Source organism: Mauremys reevesii, linkage group 5 (genome assembly GCF_016161935.1).
Source record: "Mauremys reevesii isolate NIE-2019 linkage group 5, ASM1616193v1, whole genome shotgun sequence".
In the NCBI taxonomy this organism is placed as follows: Eukaryota; Metazoa; Chordata; order Testudines; family Geoemydidae; genus Mauremys; species Mauremys reevesii.
The window spans coordinates 20,257,857-20,274,419 of NC_052627.1; the positions used below are offsets into that span (position 1 = coordinate 20,257,857).

At 48.0% G+C, this 16,563-nt stretch overlaps 1 protein-coding gene across 6 annotated transcripts in view; it reads right to left on the reverse strand.

Annotated features, from left to right (window-relative positions):
• MAPK10 (mitogen-activated protein kinase 10) overlaps positions 1-16,563 on the reverse strand; it is a 388,740-nt gene that overhangs the window by 119,931 nt on the left and 252,246 nt on the right. For all 6 annotated transcript variants that reach the window (XM_039539665.1, XM_039539662.1, XM_039539664.1 and 3 more), the window contains one exon: positions 1,009-1,080. In XM_039539665.1, the coding sequence (XP_039395599.1) occupies positions 1,009-1,074 (66 nt within the window). In that variant the 5' untranslated portion in view covers positions 1,075-1,080. The remainder of the gene's footprint in view (positions 1-1,008; positions 1,081-16,563) is intronic.

Below are 16,563 nucleotides of genomic sequence, written 5' to 3' on the forward strand. Positions count from 1 at the left end.
TGTTATTCTTGTGATCACCCAGATTACTGGTGCTCCATCAGACCATAAAAATGAATGAAGAGATGGTGCTCAAGCACTAGTCATGCTACAGGAAAAGTGAATAGGAAGAAAGAAAAAAAAACATGTTCACCTTGATAATGAAAATGTCTCCAAGATTTGTGGCTGCTGAACACGTATGAATACTAAACTTCCCAAATCTAACTAACAGGACCAAGAATTGAACAACTTAATCCTCTTTCCTTCTGCACTTAATTTATTGAATTTAGTTTCAGCTCTGTAGAGTTTAAAGCATCATGACTGAACAATTTCAAAATCAATTTAAAAAGTACAAAATTGGCTACACTACTGCTTCAATACAGCGGAACCTCAATCACACACATTTCATTAAACCCTACACTTTATACTCCATGCACAAATTTGGCCACTCTTCCTCATCTCTTAGCAAAGATGTAAAAGCAGAGGGTTATACAGTGAGGTTAGAGAACAGTTCTATAGTGAGGTGTTACAGTACAAAGGGTTTACCTATATAAAGGTCAGAAAGGGAAATAAGAAAAATGTATTTTCATTCATCCTTTTGGATATTTCTGTGCTTGTCTGTATGTGGACACTTTCAAGAGATTACTCTTCAGAGATTAAGAGTGTCCTGTTTTGATTCAATTTAAATTGGTGTGGATTAAAACCAAGTTTTATTATTTCAATTCCACATTGTGTGTAAAAAGGCCCAAGACTGTTATTTGTATAAAAATTACTCCAGCAGATTCACTAGCCATTATAAAGCACAGTCATAAATTATTAAAACCAAACTATGATCGTCAAAATAAGTGAAAAAGTAAACTCGGTGATGCATTATCTAGCTTTTCTATTGTGTTTTTCCACTGGTTAATTCTCACAATTCAGTAGCCTGAACTGGGCCTTTATTGTAATTCTACAGTTTCTATATTATATGGATGGCAAATGTGGAAGTACAAGTATATACTGTACCTTGTTTTACCTGTAAGGAACACACACCTGACAAAAGGCAATCTTCACATCCAGGGTAGGTTCACTGCAGTAGTACAAGAAATGGCGGCTCATAAATACCTGCAATTAAAAAAAAAGTCAAAATCACATGCCTGTTGCTGATTTGGCATTACAATTTCTATCCACCTGATTTGGCAGTATGAAAACAACATGTGAATTATTATTAGGTTATGTGAATAAAGGAGATTGGGGTGGCTCAGTGGATTGGTAATAGGCTCCAGAGCTTTCAAACCACTAGGAAAGGTTACCTGTTTAAACACAACCTAACTTGGTAGTAACTTGAAATCATTAGATCAAAATCTGCCCTACATGCAAGCCAGTGCAATTTGCAAACAAGCAGGAATGAAATAGAGCACTTGGAGCTCAGTGGTCAGAACTGCAGGGACAGCGGAGTTACCTTCATTTGGTCTATTGACCCATCATGAGAGAGTCTATGGTTCCTCCTTCAACTCCTACTACTCATCTCAGCCCTGCTGTGGCATACTATAATTCCAAGATAGAGCACCACAGAAAAATGCACAAGTGCCATTAAGGCTGCTTTGCTGTGCTGGAGCAAAGACTGAAATCTCTACTGGTTTTCTGCCAAGAAGCAGGATTGCATTAAGGAAAAAGGTAAAAATCTTAATTGCACCAAAATAAAAAAAGTCTGCTAACTTTACAAGAAAAGGAGATAAATATTATAGAACTTCAATTTGCCTTGTAAATATAGTAAGATTACGTAAAAGCTAATCCTGAGAAGTGCTATCCTACTTGGATGGAGATACCACCACGGTCCTGAAATTCTACACTTTGGTCTTGAGATATTTACGTGACTGTAATAACTGTGCATTAACGATAAGCTAAAGTACTGTGAAATAGTGATAAGCTTATTGGAGTTATTTTACCCTATTCTGCCTGAACAGGGCTTAAGAAACCATAAAAAGAAAAAAGTGTCCACCAGTGTTTGGAACTTGAATTGTTCCATATGCTCCCACATGTGCTTAATTTTTAATGAATGAATGAATGAATCATCTGGTCATGAAAAGCAAATGTATGACTTTCTCTGCATCACATTACAGTGTCTCAGATTGCTGCCTCATTGCTCAATGAGTCATTCAGGAAGCTCCACATTCCACAGAGGGTATGTTTATAGATATATTTATTAACATTAGTCATTATTTCACTGCTTTCTGGAAACCCAGCAGATCATTAAGTTCTCTCACTGCAGAGGTTTAAAGGACATGTCCCCATTCAGTAGGACTATATACTGATGCATTATCTTGATTTGATCTGGGCAGGAAACAATTTTCCCACCTTCCAAACATTTTTGAGGTTTCAAAATATTTCTCATTTCACATTGAGAGGAAACCGAAATGTTATAACATTTTTCATGAAAAGAGAGAGACTGAATCAATGTGGGAGACCTGGCTTGAAGTCTCTGCTCCAAAGCCGGCACTTGAACCTGTGCCTCCCACATCCCAGTTGAATGCTCCACCACTGCAGCTATTGGCTAGTCTGGGGTCTCTCTCACTCTCTCAATTCCATCCTACACCTGAGAAATCCTGCCTGGTGAAGTTTGATGGTGACACTAACTAGCATCCCAGTGCAAGAGATTCATTGGTATCTGGTAGTGAGTTTCAGTGACCAGTTCAGTGCACCCCAGTTTGCTGATATCATAAACTGTATCTGATATGTATCATGTAAGGTATCATTGGAAAACTAGCACCACGTATTCTTGCATGGTGTGTGTAGAGTAATTGCCAAGCGACCACACAAATATGAAGGAAATGTGGAACTATAATGTGTTTACCAGACAAGTTGGGTGACTGGGTGAACAGGTTTCGTCCATACAAAGGACAAGCTGACATGGCAAGTGGCCATCATTTGCATTACAGAGGACTGTAAGAGATCAATTTGCATTTTAGTCAACACCAGAGGGGAAGAAACCAGCATGGAACTTCCTTCACCACCAGACTCCATGTCGCTTTCCTCACAGCTTGATTGGGGAGGGGCTTCAGAATTCATTTCAAAGATGCACTGGACTATGAAAGGGAGGGGCAAAGAACTCCAGGTTGTCTTTCACCTAAAACAACACTTTGGGCTTGATGGACAATCCTGACCAGCTGGGTGGTCAGACATCTTGCTGGAAGGTAGCATGATATGAATTTTACCTTGAATCAAGACTAGTTTGCTAAGTTTTTGTCTATAAAATGTGTTTTTCACTTTTGTTTGTAACCATTCTTTATGGCTGAACTCACTTAAAATCCTATCTCCTTTAGCTATTAAACTTGTTTTACTTTTTATTTAAACCAAGCCAGTGCTGTGTTTGAATTGAAGTGATTGTTAACTCCAGTTTATCATGATAACGTGTGTGTTTTGTTTCTTTAGAAGAACAAACCAACTTTATTATTCCTCTTAAAGGAAAGGGCTGGCGGTTGCAGAGCACATGGTTTGGGGAAAATTCAGAACTGAGGGGCATTGGGGTCATCCTGCCAGATGTAACCAAAAATCTGGTGGAGACCAGAGTGTGGCTAGGGTGTAACAAGGAAACTGCTGGAATCATAGTTGCTGGTCCAGGGCCACTTATCACACAGACACTCAATACATACTTGTGCCCTGACTAGCAGCATCCAGACAAGGGCCCTACAGCAGCAGAGCAATTTAATGCACCGAGGGTTACAGGACATTCAGTGACACCAACCCCTCACTGGTCTCGATTGCACGCGATACTGATGGGATCCCACAAAAAGTTTTAACTTCGACAAATTGACATTTTCCATCTCTCTCTCTCTCTCTCTCTCACACACACACACACACACTCCTTGCCAGTTCTATCATAACACTTCCCAAACATTCTCATTGCATAGCCACAATGGGAGTGTATGCTCACAAGCGTGACACAAGGGCAATCTAAAAGGAACTAGGCATCAGTAAATATCTAACTACTTTTTTTTTTTTGGCAGAGATGGGTCAACGCGGTAAAGTTCAGTTGAGATCTGAGCTTTTCCAAAGTTCAGAGATGTTTGGTACCAAGGTTTTGGCACATCCCATTGAAGACTTAGGGGCTAACTGCAATGTTTGGATTTGCATCCAGCACTGTTTCTGGAGGTGTCTACTTTTGGATGAGATAGAGGGGGGAAAAAAAAAGTAGTGCCAGACAGTGGTCAGGGCCTTAAGTCCCCTGGTGCTTTCCCTAAGAAATAAGTTATTAGCACTGACTAAATTTAATGACACACATGCTACCATGGGAAGGCCACCCAGGAAGGAGTATAAAAGAGCTGCCTGTTTCTCAGAACAAGGAGAGACCTTTGGATGAGCAGCAGTTGATGGGGTTGGTCTCCAGGAAACAAGAGAGATTTGAAAGAGCAGCAGCTGTTGTGGGGCCTGGGAGCCCAGCAAAGAAGCCTGGGAGATAGCCCAGGAGGAGGCCTAAAGGCAATATGAAGGGAAAGGCCTGAGGCAATATGTTTGTGGTGTGGGCTTGAGGCCTGGTGTTTCCGCCTATCCTTGTTTACAGGCCCCAGCCTGCAACTTCCAGAAAGGGCAGGAGGAAGCTCCCCCACCCCCCTTTACCCTTCTGCAACAATGGAAAAGACTAGTGTGGACCCTAGAGAAAGACCTATCGAACAATTCAGCCTAGACAGGGTCAAGGAAACATTTGTCCTGTATCAAGGGGTGAAGGACATGGATTCCTTATCATATCTGGACTTTTCTTTAACTTGGAAGGGGAACATTTCATTTGGCCAGAAGACCAAATAACCTAAGCCCAAAAAAACTGTGGCATGGCTGTAACCTGATTCTGGGAAGAGGTAAACCATGCTATTACACTCAGTCTAGATTTATTTATCAACTATGAGAAGATTAAAACCTGAGGATGTATGGCTGTAAACTTCAGAATTTGATCAGGACTGCAGGGTACCCTATGATATATCATAACCTACTCTCAGCCCCACATACCATGACTTTCCCAATATTAAAGTAAGGTTTGTCACTATAATTTTATGGGGAGATAAATCAAGCATTTCTACATTTATCACTTTGCCATAGGAGAATGTACTGTATGTGTGGGGGGTGGAGGTTGAATGTACTGCATATCTTTATATGGCTGTTTGATTATGTACCCACTCTGAAGAGGAAAAGCTAAAAATAGTTTGTGCTACCTCAAGGTATCTGATTTAAACAAAGATTTCAGAAGATTCATGGCATGGAAGAAGGAATTGGTTATTCCTCTTATCAAAATGATCCATACATTTTCTAGAAATGGTTTTAAAAAAAATAACATTTAGTTCCTACTGTCTGAGATGAGGCATCTTCTTATCAATTCATCTGTAACAGACAAACCGTTCTTGAAGAGTGCTAATTTCAAAAGATTCATACTTTCAGGGTTTTTTGTTTTGTTTTTTAATATTTCCTGTTTTGAAAATTGGTTTGAATTACTCCATGCATAGTTCAAAGAGAGGTAGACCTTTCTCCTTTGCCAGAACATTCACGATCTGAGCACTGAAGTATAGTACACTGAATAGCTAAAGTTTGGAGTGATGCCACTGGAATTTCACTCTAAGAACTACATTTTTCTTACCCTAAATCTCAATTATTTTCACACGTAAAATCAAGAAGAAGAATAAAAAGTTACATGATTCTGGCAATAAACAGAACCAGTTTTAACTCAGACTCTTGAGTATTCCATCACAAAATGATGCAGACCTGACCAAGGTGTCACAGATTTAGGGACAGAAATTAGGATAGAATCCTGCTCTCCTGATTCTCAGTCCTATGCGCAATGTATTGGGCTATCGAGGTGCCATCTCCTCTATATGCAGTACTTTATTATAGCTCTGAGAACTAAGTACTTATATTAATGATAAAAGGGGGTAGTTATGAATTTCATAACAATTTGCAATCATAAGGATTCATTCCCATCTCAGACAGGTGGACACCCACCTCCAGATGTACTGAAAAGTTCCCTGAGCTTGCACATAGTAGATTGTGGTACATGTCAACACATCCAAGATTAGACTCAAACACACCATCTAATTCACTTCTAAATGTTTTGGGGGAATTTGTGGCCCAGATTGTCCCCTCCAGGGTAAAAGCTAACAAAGGGTAATATTTTCCCATGGGAATCTCATCATCTCATGAAGGGGCAATCAGAAAGTGTTGCTCTCCCAAGGAAAAGTCCCTCTATCCCCTGAGATCCACTGGAGGCCAGGACCACATTCCCAGAGGACCTGAAACCCAACGTGGCTCTGGCCCTTACCCAGTTCCATTGTAATCTGATTCCCATTGCAGCCACACTACCAGGGACTCCCCTTGTCTACAGCAACTTCCAGAAGTGGGGGAGATGCAGCCTGTACTAATTCATTTTACACTATCTTCCATGAGCATAGAGGAGGGATGTGTTTCCCTCATTCCTTCTCCCTGTATACACCCTGGAATGCATGGATCACCCAAAGTCTATGAATTGGAACAGTTCTGTAGGGGCATCTGAAATCCTTCTGCATGGAAGAAGGAAAGCCCATGCATGGAGGCCCCTCTACATTCAGATCAGGAGAGGCATAACCTGGGTCTGTGCAGGCATATCTGCCATTATCAATAATGGAGAGCTGGGTTCAACTTTCCCACACATTTAGGCCCCCGGTTCAGAACAGGACTTAAGTATGTGCCTAAATGTTTTGTTGAATTGGGTTCTGAGAGAACAGATTGCTTGATGTTATCATCAATACCTGAAAAGTCCAATTGTTAAATTACAATTTAAAAGTACTGTAACAATAGAATTTTGTTAATACTGCCATTTCTAGAGACTAGGAGATTGGTAACAAGTCTGAGGTGCTAGAAGGGAACAAATAATCCTCTGAGAAGTGAAATCTACAAGTAGATAAAAAATATTAAACTCTATTAATAATATAGAAGACAAATGTATGTTTCTCCATCGGCTCTTCGCTATCACTAATTATTTTTGATATATCTGGCAAAGTGATGATGTGAATAAGGTAATTAATTAAGTAAAATATTAGATTAAATCCCAGCAGAAACAGTTTATCTTCCACTAAGAAATCTTACAGTGAAATAAGAAATGATAGCATATTAAAGGCTTTAAAAATTAACAAGTTTTGCTTCCTAAATGGAGCTGTTGGAGCAGGAATGTCAGGAGATAAAGAAAGAAGGGGCTTAGAAGTAGCAATGAAATATGAATGGCTTTGAGAGGAAGTATTCAGTATACAGGAAAGTGAACCAAGTACAAAGGTAGAGAACTCAGAGGCAGATTTACCTAGTGATTAGAGCACAAGACTAAGAGCAAGAAATTGATGATTTCTAATTCTGGCTCTGCTGCTAGCTTGCTGTGTGGTTTTAGGCAACTTATTCTGAGCCAAATTTTCAAGTCTTAGCTTTTAGATACACAACCATAGACCCCCAAAGATATAATATTCACAGGTGCTAAGTACCTACAACCATCATTTATTTCAACTGGCTCTCATTACATTTGGCAATCATGACTTAAATGTCAAGTTGCGGACCCTAAAAACAGAATCACCCATTTTACAAATAGGAATGATCAGAGAGATTATCGATCCCTGGAAGAGTGTCTACACAACAGCTGGGAAAAGACGGTTACTCACCTGTAGTAACTGGTGTTCTTCGAGATGTGTTGCTCCTATCCATTCCATGTAGGTGTGCGCGCCGCGCGTGCACGGCTCTTCGGAACATTTTTAGCCTAGCAACTCCGGCGGGCCGGCTGGCGCCCCCTGGAGTGGCGCCGCCATGGCGGCGTATATATACCCCAGCCGGCCCGTCCGCTCCTCAGTTCCTTCTTGCCGGCTATTCCGACAGTGGGGAAGGAGGGCGGGTTTGGAATGGATAGGAGCAACACATCTCGAAGAACACCAGTTACTACAGGTGAGTAACCGTCTTTTCTTCTTCGAGTGATTGCTCCTATCCATTCCATGTAGGTGATTCCCAAGCCTTACCTAGGCGGTGGGGTCGGAATGAGACGTGGCGGAGTGTAATACCGCAGAGCCGAAGGCTGCGTCGTCTCTAGACTGCTGCACCAACGCGTAGTGGGAAGCGAAGGTATGGACTGAAGACCAGGTGGCCGCTCTACAGATGTCCTGGATGGGGACATGAGCCAGGAAAGCGGCCGATGAGGCATGTGCCCTCGTGGAGTGGGCAGTGAGTCGGCACGGGGGAACGCGAGCAAGCTCGTAACACGTTCTGATGCAGGACGTCACCCAGGAAGAAATCCTCTGTGAGGAGACTGGCTCGCCTTTCATGCGGTCAGCTATCGCCACAAACAGCTGGGACGAACGCCGAAAGGGCTTCGTGCGGTCGATGTAGAACGCGAGCGCTCGGCGGACGTCGAGGGTATGCAGCTGCTGTTCCCGAGGTGAGGCATGCGGCTTTGGGAAGAAGACCGGGAGGAAGATCTCCTGGTTGAGATGGAAGGGCGACACCACCTTGGGGAGGAAGGCCGGGTGTGGGCGAAGCTGCACCTTGTCCCCGTGAAAGACGGTATATGGGGGGCCCGCCGTCAGGGCGCGGAGCTCTGAGACCCGTCTGGCGGATGTGATCGCCACGAGGAAGGCCGTCTTACAGGTAAGATGGAGGAGAGAGCAAGTAGCAAGGGGCTCGAAGGGTGGGCCCATGAGCTGGGCGAGGACCAGGTTAAGATCCCATGTCGGAGCAGGAGGCCGCACCTGCGGGTATAGACGGTCTAACCCCTTAAGGAATCGTGACACCATCGGGTTGGAGAAGATCGAGCGACCTCCTATAGCTGGTCGAAATGCTGACAGCGCTGCGAGGTGCACTCTGAGGGACGAGATGGCAAGACCTTGACCTTTGAGGTACCAAAGGTAGTCGAGGACAGTCTGGATGGGGGCCGAGAAAGGGTTGATATCTCTCTGGTCGCACCAGAGAGCAAAGCGCTTCCACTTGGCGAGGTAAGTAGTTCGCGTTGAAGGTTTTCTGCTTTCGAGCAGCACTTGCTGCACCGCTGCGGAGCAATGTCTCTCTGCGTCGGTCAACCACTCAGGAACCAAGCTGTGAGATGCAACGATTGCAGGTTCGGGTGACGAAGCCTGCCGAGGTCCTGGGTTATGAGGTCCGGCCACAGCGGGAGGGGAATGGGTTCCCGAGCCGACAACTCGAGCAGCAGGGTATACCAATGCTGTCTCGGCCAGGCCGGAGCGACGAGTATGATGCGGGCTCTGTCTCTCCGGATCTTGAGCAACACTCGGTGGACGAGCGGAAACGGAGGAAACGCGTAGAGAACAGGCTCCGTCCATGACAGGAGAAACGCATCTGAGAGGGATCCTGGAGCTTGGCCTTGGAAGGAGCAGAACCTGTGGCATTTGCGGTTGGTCCGGGAAGCAAAGAGGTCTATCTGGGGAAAGCCCCACCTCTGGAAGATGGAATAAGCCACATCTGGGCGAAGGGACCACTCGTGAGAGGCGAAGGACCTGCTGAGGCGGTCGGCCAACGTGTTCTGCGCTCCCGGCAGAAAAAACGCTTCGAGGCGAATCGAATGGGCTACACAGAAATCCCAGAGGAGCAACGCCTCGTTGCAAAGTGGAGAGGACCGCGCTCCGCCCTGCCTGTTGACATAAAACATGGCTGTGGTGTTGTCCGTGTAGACCGCTACACAGCGGTTCTGCAGGTGAGCCCGAAAGGCGAGACAAGCTAAGCGGATCGCTCTCAGCTCTCGGACGTTGATATGGAGGGAGAGCTCCTGGGGTGACCAGAGACCCTGGGTGTGTTGGTCTCCTACGTGAGCCCCCCAGCCGAGCGCCGAGGCGTCCGTCGTCAGGGTGATTGATGGGCGAGGCGGGCGGAACGGAACTCCCTCGCAGACCGTTTCTGGGTCCAGCCACCAGGTGAGACTCTGGAGAGCGGGCTCTGCCACCGTCACTACCATGTCTAGGGGATCGCGATGAGGGCGGTACACCGACGCCAGCCACATTTGGAACGGGCGAAGTCGGAGCCTGGCGTGCGCAGTCACGAATGTGGACGCTGCCATGTGACCGAGGAGGCGGAGGCAGGATCGCACCGTTGTTGTCGGAAAAGCCTGCAGTGCCCGAATGAGGGAGGCCAACGTCTCGTGCCGAGTGCGAGGTAGGCACGCTCTGGCCAGATTGGAGTCTAGGACCGCTCCTATGAACTCCACTCTTTGCGCTGGAACTAGGAGGGACTTCTCGGTGTTGACAAGGAGGCCGAGAGACCGGAACAGATGTAGAATCTCGGTTACTTGATTCGCCACCAGTGCTTGGGAGCGGCCCCGAATCAGCCAGTCGTCGAGATATGGGTAGACGTGGATGCGACGACGGCGGAGGGCTGCGGCGACGACCGCCATGCACTTGGTGAATACCCTCGGCGCGGTGGAGAGGCCGAAGGGGAGCACTGCGAACTGGTAATGAGCTCCGTTGACCAGGAAGCGCAGGAAGCTTCTGTGGGGGGGGTAGATTGCCACATGAAAGTAGGCATCCCTCATGTCGAGGGCAGCAAACCAGTCTCCAGGATCCAGGGAAGGGATAATGGACCCCAAGGTCACCATCCGAAACTTGAGCTTGCACAGGTATCTGTTGAGCTCCCGGAGGTCTAAGATGGGACGAAGGCCTCCTTTCACCTTGGGGATGAGGAAGTATCTGGAATAGAATCCCCTGCCTCGCCTGCTGGGAGGCACCTCCTCGATGGCACCCACGCTCAACAGAGACTGGACCTCCTGCAAGAGGACTTGCTCGTGAGAGGGGTCCCTGAGGAGGGACAGGGAGGGTGGGTGGGAGGGAGGGGGCGAAACGAACTGTAGGCGGTAGCCGTACTGGACCGTGCTGAGGACCCAGCTGTCTGATGTTACAGATGACCACGCCTGAAGGAAGCGGGAAAGGCGATCGGAAAACAGAAGGGGTGGATCCTGATTGGAGAGAGGTGAGCGGCCCTCGGCGCCCCGTCAAAGGCCGACTTTGGGCCCTGAGGGGCCTTGGACGATCCCTGGCTTTGGTTCCGCCGCCCGCCCGATGGTCTGCGGCGGAAGGGGGCCGAGCGCCGATTGTTAGGCGGGCGAGGTCTGTTGTATTGGAAGGGGCGATAAGGTTGCTGTCGGAAAGGACGCCTTTGGGTGGCCGGCGTGTGCATCCCTAATGTGCGGATCGCCACTCTGCCGTCCTTCAGGGTTTGAATGCGGGTATCAGTCTTTTCTGAAAATAGACCCTGCGTCTCGAAAGGAAGGTCCTGGAGCGTGTACTGGACCTCCGGCGGCAGAGTAGAGGACTGGAGCCATGCAATGCGTCGCATGGTTACCCCTGACGCTATGGTCCTGGCCCCCGAGTCCGCTGCGTCTACCGCTGCCTTAATTAAGGTACGGGAAGCCAGCTTTCCTTCCTCCAGCAGTGCCGAGAACTCCCGGCGGGAATCCTGCGGGGTAAGCTCTGCAAATTTGGCTAGGCAGCCCAAGATGTTGAATGTATATCTGGAGAGCAAAGCCATTTGGTTGGCGATACGAAGTTGGAGGCCGCCCGCTGAGTAAATTTTGCGGCCTAACAGGTCCATGCGCTTGGACTCCTTCGCCTTTGGCGCTGCAGCGGGCTGGCCGTGTCGCTCCCGGTCATTGACAGATTGGACAACTAGAGAGTCCGGAGCCGGGTGAACATACAGGTATTCGTAGCCCCTCGGGGGGACCGAGTACTTTCTCTCGACTCCGCGCGCTGTAGGCGGGACGGAGGAGGGGGACTGCCAGATAGCGGCATTGTTTTTCTGTATTGTTCGAATGAAGGGGAGCGCTACCCTGACGGGGGCGTCCTCCCCCACCACGTCCGTGATGGGGTCCTCGACCTCCTGGACTTCTTCCACGGGTAAGTTGATGGCCTTAGCTACCCTTCTAAGAAGGTCCTGGTGAGTCTTGAGGTCGATCGGCGGGGGCTCCGACGGTGCCGCCCCTGCCACCGCCTCATCGGGGGAGGAGGATGAGGAAGGACCCGGTAGCACCTCCTCCGGTGCCTGCACCGTGTCTGCGGGAACCGCGTCATGCCCCAAGTGCGTGCCGTGATCGGCGGGCTGAGGAGTGGGGGACGGAGGTGGCCTGCTTACAGTGGCTACCGGTACCGACCGCACCGAGCCTGGTTGACGCGGCGGGAGGGGGGGCCCCTGTTCATGTTCGGCCCAAGGGACCCAGAATCCCCATTGCTGCGGTCCATGTTCTGGCGGGAGGGACCCCGCCCGGAAGTCAACTGCGCTGCCCCCAGGGGAGGCGACGGAGGGCTCTCTTGATGGCCAGGGAGGAGCCGAAGTGGTGGCCGGGCGGGCATCCGGTGCCGGAGTAAAGGGCCCCCGCGGTGCCGGCGGACGGTGCCGGTCGTCGCGGTGCCGGGAGCTCGACCGGTGGCGCCGGGAGCTCGACCTTCGGCCCCGGGAGCTCGACCCGCCCCGGGAGCCCGACCGGCGGCCCCGGGAGCTCGACCGGCGGCGTCGGGATCGTGAACGACGGTGCCGGGAGCTCGACCGACGGTGCCGGGATGCAGATCTGGACCGCGTGTGGCGGCGCCTGGAGCGACTACGCGAGTCTCGACGCCTCTCGTGGTGCCTGGAGCCGGACCTGTTACGGTGCCGGCGACTCGGCGACCGGGACTTGGAACGTCGCCGGGAGTGCGACCGGTACCGCGACTGGGAGCGGTACCGGGACTGCGACCGGCGAGGAGACGGGGAACGTCGTGACGTGGATCGTCGTGCCCGGTGCTGCGGAGAGCGGTGCCGTGAGCGAGAACGGGACCGCGACCTGGCGGCGGTGCTGCGATCGGCTCGGGCGCCCGGGGACGGGGGTCGCATTGGAAGTGGCTTCCCAATAGACTTGAGAGTCCGCACCGGTAGCACCGGCCGCTGAGCGCTTGCATCAGCGGTAAGTTCGATTAAATGTCTTGCCGTCGCGAACGCTTCGGGCGTGGACGGCAGCCTCAGCTCCTCGTCGGTGGGCACCGGGGAGCTGGGCGGTGTCGGACTCGACGGGCCTTGCGGCGCCGGAGTCGACGACACGGTGCACGTTTTGTGCACAGCCTCAGCCTGCACCGTTACAGTCGGAGGCGGCTGGGCTAACGGTCTCTTTTGCTTGTCCGAGACCGTCTTCGGCACTTTGCGCTTCTTTCCCGGGGAGACGGAGCGGTGCCGGGTCTTCGGTGCCGGGTGCCGAGCTGCCTCCTCGGCACCGGGGCGGCTGGGTGCGGTCGGCGCGCCGCTAGTCAAGGCAGTCTTTGGCGCCGCCGGTGCTGGTGCCGGAGGTTGGAGGGCCGACTCCATGAGGAGTTGCTTCAATCGCGAGTCCCGCTCCTTCCTCGTGCGAGGCTTAAAAGCGACGCAAATGGGGCACTTGTCCGACCGGTGAGCCTCTCCGAGACAGCGGAGGCAGGCGTCGTGCGGGTCACTCACCGGCATAGACCGCTGGCAAGCCGCGCAGGGCTTGAAACCCGCCGGTCCGGGCATAAGCCCGCACCGGGGCGGAAGAAGAGGGCTAACCCCTCTAACTCCCTAATGAATTATACCAGTAACTATAGAACTATTAAGAAACTTTAACAACTATGATAACTATATACACTAACTAAGGGAGAACGCTAAGCTGTGGAGGACAGGAGCACTCCACTGTTCCTACTAGCCGTCACGGGCGGAAAGAAGGAACTGAGGAGCGGACGGGCCGGCTGGGGTATATATACGCCGCCATGGCGGCGCCACTCCAGGGGGCGCCAGCCGGCCCGCCGGAGTTGCTAGGCTAAAAATGTTCCGAAGAGCCGTGCACGCGCGGCGCGCACACCTACATGGAATGGATAGGAGCAATCACTCGAAGAAGAAGCATTATTCCCAGTGTGGGAAGACATTCAGACACCAGCTCTGGTAGAGCTACTATGCTAAAAACAGCACTGTGGCTGCAGCAGCAGGGGCTAGCCACCTGAGTACAGACTCCCTGCATACATATGCAGGCAGCTAGCCTGAGCCACTGTGACCACACTAGACTGTGGCCTTAAAGATTAGCTTATCGCCATTCACAAACTGTAAAACTAAAGCCTAAGGGCGTGTATATAATGCAATCCCGGGGTGTGGCTGCAGTTTGTGTAGACATACTCTAGCTGCTCCAGGTAGCTTGGGTACCAGAGATATTAAGCTGTAGCAGCATAAGATTCAGTATGTGCTAGCTGGCTGAGTAATTAGCGAGGGTTCCAGACAGGCCGCCCGTGCCAGAACCCATGCTTCTGTACCTTCACTGCTCTGGTACCCGAGCAAACTAAATTAAAGCCATCTTAGGTATTTCTACACATGCTGCAATCACACCCCATGACTGCAGTGTAGACATACCCAAACTGGTTATGGCTAAGCAGACTGCAGAGGTAAGAAGTTTTTGCTGAGTTCCTTCCATGGGCCTGTCACTCTATCTATGAACTTGTTTTTAATCTGCTCTACTTTTTGTTTAGTTGCTTGTTTTTAAATGAAGCTTGGGTAGACAGCCCTGTAACAACAGGATATGGAGTTTTGCCTCTCAAAGGCCTTCTCCTAGATCCCCAGTAATTTTGGGGAATGAGGATTTTTAGAAAATATTTATGTATTCTTTAAGAGCAAGCTTGCAAAATGCTACAGAGTCTGATTTTCACAAGTGCAGAGCCCTCATAACACCAACTGCAGTCAGTGGTTGCTCAGGATGCAGAGAACCAGGCTCATAAAACTTTACCAGCTCAGGGACAAAAATATACTTGCCTGCCTTTAATCAGAGTGCTTGGGGATGATGACAAAAATTAATGACATTTCATTCATCCTAGCAAACATTTACAAGGCTGTTACAGGGATTTTTTGTACACCCACTGTGAGCTTGATGGGGTTTTCAGACCCCAGTTCAGCCTCATTACTCAGCCTTGCATACTGGAGAGCAAGGAATTAAGTCCTTCTTTTCTAGACACCCATAGGGTTTTCAGACCATATGATACTCCATGCAAGATGTTTCTTATAACCACACAGAACTTTTAAATATAGAACACACACTTCAAATAGAGAAGCCTTTTGTCCTTGAAAAATTAACTGAAATGAACAGGTCAAGAATTATCTGATGAAATAAATACTCTAACTGTAAAAAGCTCTTTGTTTTGACAAGTACTAAACTCACTGAAAGAATTTTAAAAAAATCCCATCACACAATCATTGAAGTCTTTCATGGAGAAGCAAGTCTGAAGTATTTCTCAGGTGAACACACAACTCTTCAATTTCAAATAAAAAAATGTTCTTTGTTTTTTAACTATGTAGACACTCATTCCCCATTGTATATTCAGGTCCTTTTTGCTTTGATAGCTAGGGCGATTTGGAGTTTTAAAAAAAAGTCCTCGTTCTCAGTAATAAAGGAGTATTCCAATGTAAGAAGAAGAAATAATCTTTTACTATTTTATAAAAACTCACCGATTATCAATTACACAGGCCTTCTAGTACCACGTATCTTTTACTGTAATGGGTAAGCACACAGACTTCTAGTCTCAGTCCTTTAATGTATGCAAAAAACTCTTGTACATAATCCATCATGAACTTTAAAAAAAATAAAATAAAGGCCTGATTTAGCAGTCCTCGCAGAGGCAAAACTCCCACTGAAGCCAATGGAAATTCTGCCTGAGTAAGGATTCAAGGATAGGGCATCATGGTTTAATGGATCAGGCACTGGACTGAAACCCAGGGGGCCTGGGTCTATTCATGTGTCTGTTATTAATGCACAGTGTGACCCTGGGCAAGTCACTTCAACTATCTGTGACTCTGTTTCTCTTTGTCTATCATGTCTATTTAGATTGTGAGTTCTTCTGGGCAAGGAACTGTCTCTTACTATGCTTGGTCAGTGCCTAGCACAAGAGGGTGCTGATCTTGGTAGGAGCCTCTATGCCCTGCAGTCATAAGGCCAAAATTGATAGTAGATTGCTATCTGTTACTGAATCTCATTATTCAATTTTTGTATATAGTAAAGCGAAGATGTGTATAGGAATATATCAAAGATTTTATGGAAATGCCAGCTGTAGCTCCATAGACAAGTTTGAGTTGAGTTTTGCACACAATATACTATATACACATAGTTGACTTCTACAAAGCAGGATTGACCTGATACGTTTTCATCACCATTAAATCCAACTATGTTAATTTAAATAAAAGGATCTTGACCAGCTTCTCGTCTGATTCTCTGGCATAGACTATCTAGCCTTCCCCTCCCTTCTCCCCATCAGACATTTCCTTCCCTTCCAAAGCCATTTGTGCATGAGCTAGGCCTGTCTTTCTCACCTAAAATAAACATTCCGAACTTTAACATCCACAATAAAACCACAGCTACCTCAATATAACATACTTTAAAGGATCTCATATTGTATTATTGTCAGTATAAGCAGTGGGAGATAAGATATTTTAAAAGAAAAAAAATTATAATGCATACACCAAGTCTTTGTGTGCAAAAACTATAGAATGAAGCTTTAGATGAATTAATTTCTCAATCAACCCAGTATTTGTTTGTTTTAATGATTGTGGAAAGCTGATCTTTTAGAAAAAAATCCATCTACAGCTTTCACAATTTTATATGCATTCCAG